The sequence below is a fragment of the Entelurus aequoreus genome, linkage group LG16, assembly GCF_033978785.1.
Source record: "Entelurus aequoreus isolate RoL-2023_Sb linkage group LG16, RoL_Eaeq_v1.1, whole genome shotgun sequence".
NCBI classification, from domain to species: Eukaryota; Metazoa; Chordata; class Actinopteri; order Syngnathiformes; family Syngnathidae; genus Entelurus; species Entelurus aequoreus.
Window position 1 is genome coordinate 8,913,857 of NC_084746.1, and position 7,500 is coordinate 8,921,356.

General features: G+C 41.8%; 1 protein-coding gene across 1 annotated transcript in view; it reads right to left on the reverse strand.

The window, feature by feature from the left end:
* The window catches only part of epha4b (eph receptor A4b), a 428,693-nt gene that overhangs the window by 9,994 nt on the left and 411,199 nt on the right, over positions 1-7,500 (reverse strand). Inside the window, exons 17-18 of the mRNA XM_062023909.1 lie at positions 1,497-1,646; positions 1,238-1,431 (exon numbers count right to left, since the gene is read on the reverse strand). Coding sequence (XP_061879893.1) covers positions 1,238-1,431; positions 1,497-1,646 — 344 coding nt within the window. The remainder of the gene's footprint in view (positions 1-1,237; positions 1,432-1,496; positions 1,647-7,500) is intronic.

Here is a 7,500-nt window from a genome sequence, read left to right on the forward strand (position 1 = left end):
ATAAACAATGTATATTATTTAAAAGTCATTGTTAGTCAAATAATTTGACTAATTATCCTTTTAGCTGCTAGACAGCTGATGATTGTGCTCCATAAGAGTGTTCGAATAGTCCACTTTTCCTTGTGCTCTTATTTTGGTAGCTTTTTCTCTTTTTTTTGGTATTTTCATGTCTTCCTTAGAGCGCTATTTCCCGCATCTACCTTGTTTTAGCAATCAAGACTGTTTAATTATCCGTCTTTATGGGGACATTGTTGATTGTCATGTCATGTTCGGATGTACTTTGTGGACAGTAAGTCTTTGCTGTCGTCCAGCATTCTGTTTTTGTTTACTTTGCAGCCAGTTCAGTTTTAGTTTCGTTCTGCATAGCCTTCCCTAAGCTTCTATGCCTTTTCTTAGGGGCATTTACGTTTTGTTTATTTTTTGGTTTTTACCTCTAAAGGCTTAGTGGCCACATGCGTGGACAGCACCTTTTAGCTCTTATTTCCAAAATGGTGTACACTATTGAATTGGGGTCTTATGGCCGCTTATGTGGACACTTATGCTGCCATCTGGTGGTGTCAGAAGAGTACAACATACAATGGAATTTGGGGAAAAAAAGTGTAAAAATAAGAATAAGCATGTCACTAAACATGAAGTACACGTTTGTGTACTTATGGACTAAGTACATTATATAAAAAGATGATTCTTAGTTTTTATTCTAATTAGGGTCCAATAAGCCCAAATAGCAAAGAGAAATTAAAAAAAGCATTTAAACAAACAGCTTGGGATTTAAGAGGTTTTAAGCATTGGATACATTTTTACCTGCACCCTACCTCCCGCTGTTTCCCACATCTATAAAGCAATTAGCTACCGGCTGCCACCTACTGATACGGAAGAGTATTACACGGTTACTCTGTCGAGCTCTAGACAGCACCGACACTCAACAACAACACATCATTTGCAGACTATAATTACTGCTCTGCAAATAATATTTTTAACCCAAATAGGTGAAATTAGATCATCTAGGTGCATCGATTTTTGAGAAAATAACAGGATTTTAAGTTTGCCTTATAGTCTGAAAAATATGGTACTTTAGGGAGAGCTTGTGGAAAGTAGAATGCACGTTATTTTCTTGCTTTGAAAGTGTCATTGTGTCCTCACAGCAGCAAGAATGAAAGTGTTTCCTCGCCCTCAAGAGGCTCCAACTGTCATGTAAGTAAGTTAAGTTAAGTTAAGTTAAGTTAAGTGTGCCACTGACCCCGCCGGGCTGTTGGCCAGCTCTCGGAGGCTGGCAGGGTTCCTGATGAGCTTGTCCAGGATGGTGACGATCTGGCCAAACTTGGGTCTCTCGCTGCGTCCTTTCTCCCAGCAGTCCAGCATGAGCTGGTGCAGCACCACCGGACAGTCCATGGGCGCCGGGAGGCGGTAGCCCTCGTCTATGGCTTTGATCACCTGGCGGGGGACAAGGTCAGGTTTTACGTCGCAGCTGATGCCCTGCAGCTTGCTTTGTAACTCACGTCCTGGTTGGACATCTCCCAGTAGGGCCTCTCGCCGTAGGAGATGACCTCCCACATGACGATGCCGTAGCTCCACACGTCGCTGGCGGAGGTGAACTTCCTGTAGGCGATGGCCTCCGGAGCCGTCCACCTGATTGGAATCTTTCCTCCCTGCAAACAGAGTCACTTTTTTTTATCACTTGCCCCTTCTTTGGATACTTTTAACACCCTTCTTAAAACCCATTTTTACTCTCTGGCTTTTAACCCAGCATGAGACTTTCAGCTGTTTAAACCAGGGGAGCCCACACTTTGTCAGCAGGCGAGCTACTTTTTAAATATACCTCATATATATACATATATACACATACATAAATACTTACAAACATTATATATATATACACTACCGTTCAAAAGTTTGGGGTCACCCAAACAATTTAGTGGAATAGCCTTCATTTCTAAGGACAAGAATAGACCGTCGAGTTTCAGATGAAAGTTCTCTTTTTCTGGCCATTTTGAGCGTTTAATTGACCCCACAAATGTGATGCTCCAGAAACTCAATCTGCTCAAAGGAAGGTCAGTTTTGTAGCTTCTGTAACGAGCTAAACTGTTTTCAGAGGTGTGAACATGATTGCACAAGGGTTTTCTAATCATCAATTAGCCTTCTGAGCCAATGAGCAAACACATTGTACCATTAGAACACTGGAGTGATAGTTGCTGGAAATGGGCCTCTATACACCTATGTAGATATTGCACCAAAAACCAGACATTTGCAGCTAGAATAGTCATTTACCACATTAGCAATGTATAGAGTGTATTTCTTTAAAGTTAAGACTAGTTTAAAGTTATCTTCATTGAAAAGTACAGTGCTTTTCCTTCAAAAATAAGGACATTTCAATGTGACCCCAAACTTTTGAACGGTAGTGTATATATATATATATATATATATATATATATATATATATATATATATATATATATATATATATATATATATATATATATATATATATATATGTATACCTTAGGTCAGGAAAAAACACAGCGGCTAAATCATCCCTACAAGCCTGTTTCGCAGGTTTCCCTGTTTTTTCTTGACCTAACGTATATTATGATGTAAATGTGGTAAATGGGTTATACTTGTATAGCGCTTTTCTACCTTCAAGGTACTCAAAGCGCTTTGACACTATTTCCACATTCACCCATTCACACACACACATTCACACACTGATGGCGGGATGGCAGTTTTTAATCTTCATTATTGACTTCAAGTTATTACAGTATGTATCTACATACAGTACATATTTTTTTTTTATTTTTAATTTGGGCCAAAGGGGGCACATTTCAATTTCTTACACACACTTGTTGTTTCATATGTTGACCAGAGGGGGAGCACTTTTAAAAGCGACACAGTCAATGTAAAAAAAATACCCCTTTTTGGGACCACCCTCATTTTGATAGATGTCACCACCAGGGGTGCAAATGAGATCTCTATTTTTTGTTTTTCGTAATGTTCTTAAGGCCGATGACAAAGGAGTCAGGGACCACAGATGGCCCCTGTGCCGCACTTTGGGCAAACCAGTTGTAGAAGCTAAATGTTAATGGCCACTATAGTCTTAGTACTGTAGTGTATTTGTTCATCCTATGCTCACATATGTCTTACGTCAGCACAGGAAGTGGTAAATCAGCTGTTCACCTGGCGGGGATGAATAGGGAAGTCCTTCTTTAGCTGCCGTCTTGTTTTATCATATATTGCTGCCTTTGCACCTGTCGATGTTTACTTTTCTATGCACATTAAATCAACAAAAAAAATCCTGACTTTGGAGCAATGTTCACGGACTCTAGTATTTGTCTCTCTATTAGATGCAATAGTTTTCCGTATTGGGACCATGATTTCGGTACTAAGTTGTTCACACCTCCTCCTATAGAAGCTACTTTTCCTTGTTGATGTCTCAAGACCGTACTGTAGTGTATTTGTTCATCCTATGGTCACATATGGGTTGTCTTACGTCAGCACAGGAAGTGGTAAAATCAGCTGTTCACCTGGCGGGGATGAATAGGGAAGTCCTTCTTTAGCTGCCGTCTTGTTTGATCATATATTGCTGCCTTTGCACCTGTCAATGTTTACTTTTCTATGCACATTAAATCAACAAAAAAAAATCCTGACTTTGGAGCAATGTTCACGGACTCTAGTATTTGGCTCTCTATTAGATGCAATAGTTTTCCGTATTGGGACCATGATTTCGGTACTAAGTTGTTCACACCTCCTCATATAGAAGGTACGTTTCCTTGTTGATGTCTCAAGACCGTACTGTAGTGTTATTGTTCATCCTATGGTCACATATGGGTTGTCTTTTGTCAGCACCGGAAGTGGTCAAATCAGCTGTTCACCTGGCGGGGATGAATAGGGAAGTCCTTCTTTAGCTGCCGTCTTATTTGATCATATATTGCTGCCTTTGCACCTGTCAATGTTTACTTTTCTATGCACATTAAATCAACAAAAAAAATCCTGACTTTGGAGCAATGTTCACGGACTCTAGTATTTGCAGTATAGCATAGTTTCGTATAGTATCTAATAGAGATTAGATGCAATGGTTTATGTCCTAACTCGTTCACACCTCCTCATATGGAAGCTGCTTTTCCTTGTTGACGTCTCAAGAAGGGTGGAAATACAAGAACACGCACACACACACACACACACACACACACACACACACACACACACACACACACACACACACACACACACACACACACACACACACACACACACACACACACACACACACACACACACACACACACACACACACACAGTATGTATACTGGCAGCAAGACTCCAGTCCACTTTATAAAAGGGAGGATCGATTCAGTTCTGTTCCATTCAGGACATGGTCCCTCTTCTTATCAGCGGGTGCATCCCTCTCTGTAAGGGGGCCGGGGGGCTCCCTTCTCTTTGGCCTCTGCAGCAGCCAACATGGCCGTGTGTGTGCAGGGTGAAAGTGGAACAGAAGTGTGTGTGTGCTGGATGAAAGTCGAATAGAAGACAAAAGTACTGTACTTTTGTTTCCATCGCCCCCGTCCCCAAACATCCCCTCTTATCTCCTAACTGCTCTCGCTGGATCCCCGCCCGTGTTCCCTCTCAGCCTTATTTGATTCCCGCTTCTCTCTCTCTCCACCTCGGTCGCCCGCCCTCCCTCCCAGCGCCCGCAGCGCCGCGTTGACGTCTCCTGACATCAGTGGGTGTGTGCGTCTGATTGCAACAGAGCGGTCTGCGGCTCCCAGGGCAATGCTAATGCCATATTAAAAATAACATCCTCGACAGTTCTTCCTATGCGTATGAATAATGCCGTCTCCTCCTGGCCATTTTAGATGAGCTTCTTCAACTCACGGACGGGTGTTGCCAGGATGGTCACGTGACCAAGAACCAACCTTGTTTGCGTGCTGCCATGGTATATTTGCATTTGTATTTACATACCAAGCAAGCAATAACATAGAACTTTCTTCTCAGCAGATGTCTAGTGACTGTGGAGGATGCTTATATGTTTGATATACTTTCATGCTTTAGTATAACATTGTATTGTGTGATCATGCTACTGCTACTTTTCCGCTCTGCAGATGTTCGTCCTTATTGTCTGTTGTTGATTTCCATATTTGGTGTCTTGCACAAACATGATGAATCCCTCCTCAAAAGGGAGGTTCGAGTCAGTTCCGTTCCGTGAAGGAAAACGATCCCTCTTCTTATCAGCAGGTGCATCCCTCTCTGTAAGGGGTGGGGCTGCCTTCTCACTATAAGAGTTAAAGGCCTACTGAAATGATTTTTTTTTATTTAAACGGGGATAGCAGATCTATTCTATGTGTCATACTTGATCATTTCGCGATATTGCCATATTTTTGCTGAAAGGATTTAGTATAGAACAACGACGATAAAGATTGCAACTTTTGGTATCTGATAAAAAAAAGGCTTGCCCCTACCGGAAGTAGCGTGACGTAGTCAGTTGAACATATACGCAAAGTTCCCTATTGTTTACAATGATGGCCGCATGAAGTGAGAGAGATTCGGACCGAGAAAGCGACAATTTCCCCATTAATTTGAGCGAGGATGAAAGATTTGTGGATGAGTAAAGTGCAAGTGAAGGACTAGTGGGGAGTTGAAGCTATTCAGATAGGGAAGATGCTGTGAGAGCCGGGGGTGACCTGATATTCAGCTGGGAATGACTACAACAGTAAATAAACACAAGACATATATATACTCTATTAGCCACAACACAACCAGGCTTATATTTAACATGCCACAAATTAATCCTGCATAAAAACACCTGCGTGTTTGTTATGCTAGCTCCTCTGCTAGCTCCTAGCTCCATAGAACACGCCAATACAATTCAAACACCTGATCAACACACACAATCACTCAGCCCAAAAGACCGTTCACCTAACCCAAGGTTCATAAAGCTTATATATTTTTAAAAAGTTATGTACGTGACGCGCACGTACGGTACGGTACGTGTTATGCTAGCTCCTAGCTCCTATGCTAGCTCCTAGCTCCATAGAACACGCCAATACAATTCAAACACCTGATCAACACACACAATCACTCAGCCCAAAAGACCGTTCACCTAACCCAAGGTTCATAAAGCTTATATATTTTTAAAAAGTTACGTACGTGACGCGCACGTACGGTACGGTACGTGTTATGCTAGCTCCTAGCTCCTATGCTAGCTCCTAGCTCCATAGAACACGCCAATACAATTCAAACACCTGATCAACACACACAATCACTCAGCCCAAAAGACCATTCACCTAACCCAAGGTTCATAAAGTTTATATATTTTAAAAAAGTTACGTACATACGCAAAAAAAAGTTGCGCACATACGGTCAAGCGATCAAATGTTTAGAAGCCAAAGCTGCATACTCACAGTAGCACGTCTGCGTCTTTGTCATCCAAATCAAAGTAATCCTGGTAAGAGTCTGTGTTGTCCCAGTTCTCTACAGGCGTCTGTGTATCGAAGTCAAAAGTCCTCCTGGTTAGAGTCTCTGTTATCCGAGTTCTTCCATCTTGACTGCATCTTTCGGGAATGTAAACAAAGAAGCGCCGGCTGTGTACTGTTGTGGCTGACTACGTTCGAAAAATACGTCCATTTCGCACCGACAACTTTCTTCTTTGCTTGCTCAGCTTCCTTCTCCATAATGCAATGAACATGATTGCAACAGATTCACGAACACAGATGTCCAGAATACTGTGGAATTATGAAATGAAAACAGAGCTTTTTCGTATTGGCTTCAATGTGGAAGGCATACCCGTGTTCCCCGGGCTACGTCACGCGCATACGTCATCCTCAGAGGCGTTTCGAACCGGAAGTTTAGCGGCAAATTTAAAATGTCACTTTATAAGTTAACCCGGCCGTATTGGCATGTGTTATAATGTTAAGATTTCATCATTGATATATAAACTATCAGACTGCGTGGTCGGTAGTAGTGGCTTTCAGTAGGCCTTTAACTTCTTTGGTCTCACTATTTAGACCTCACTTGCTGATGCTATTGTTGCGTTGTAAGGGCTGGTCTCCTAAAGCTTTAGTAAAACGTGGCCAAGTACCATTCTGTCTCGGTGGTCCTTTTTTACTCAACATATATGTTAGAATAATTGTTTCTGAATCATCACAAAAACTTTGTGTTACATTGAGGGCCCGGTGAGAAGCAAAAGCTGTCTTTGAAACCTACCAAGAGTAAGGCTCGTAAAACTCCACTGTGTAAGGGAAGGGTTTTCTGTTTTCTCTCATGTATGGTAATCAACAGAAATATATTGTTCTAACCCAAGGACTTCAAAGCGGAGAGATGGCAGTATCTGCCCAATTTCCAGACTACCTTTTTTGAACTATTTTACGAACTCTTTTTGAACTCGTTTACGACCTTTTCTGTGAAGTGTTTACGACCTTTTCTTTCGAACTGTTCGGTAACCAAAGGCAACGCTGTATACGACCCACTTCCCTCTGGAAGCAGCAGTGGTCATGTCGTCGGATAAAGTCAAAT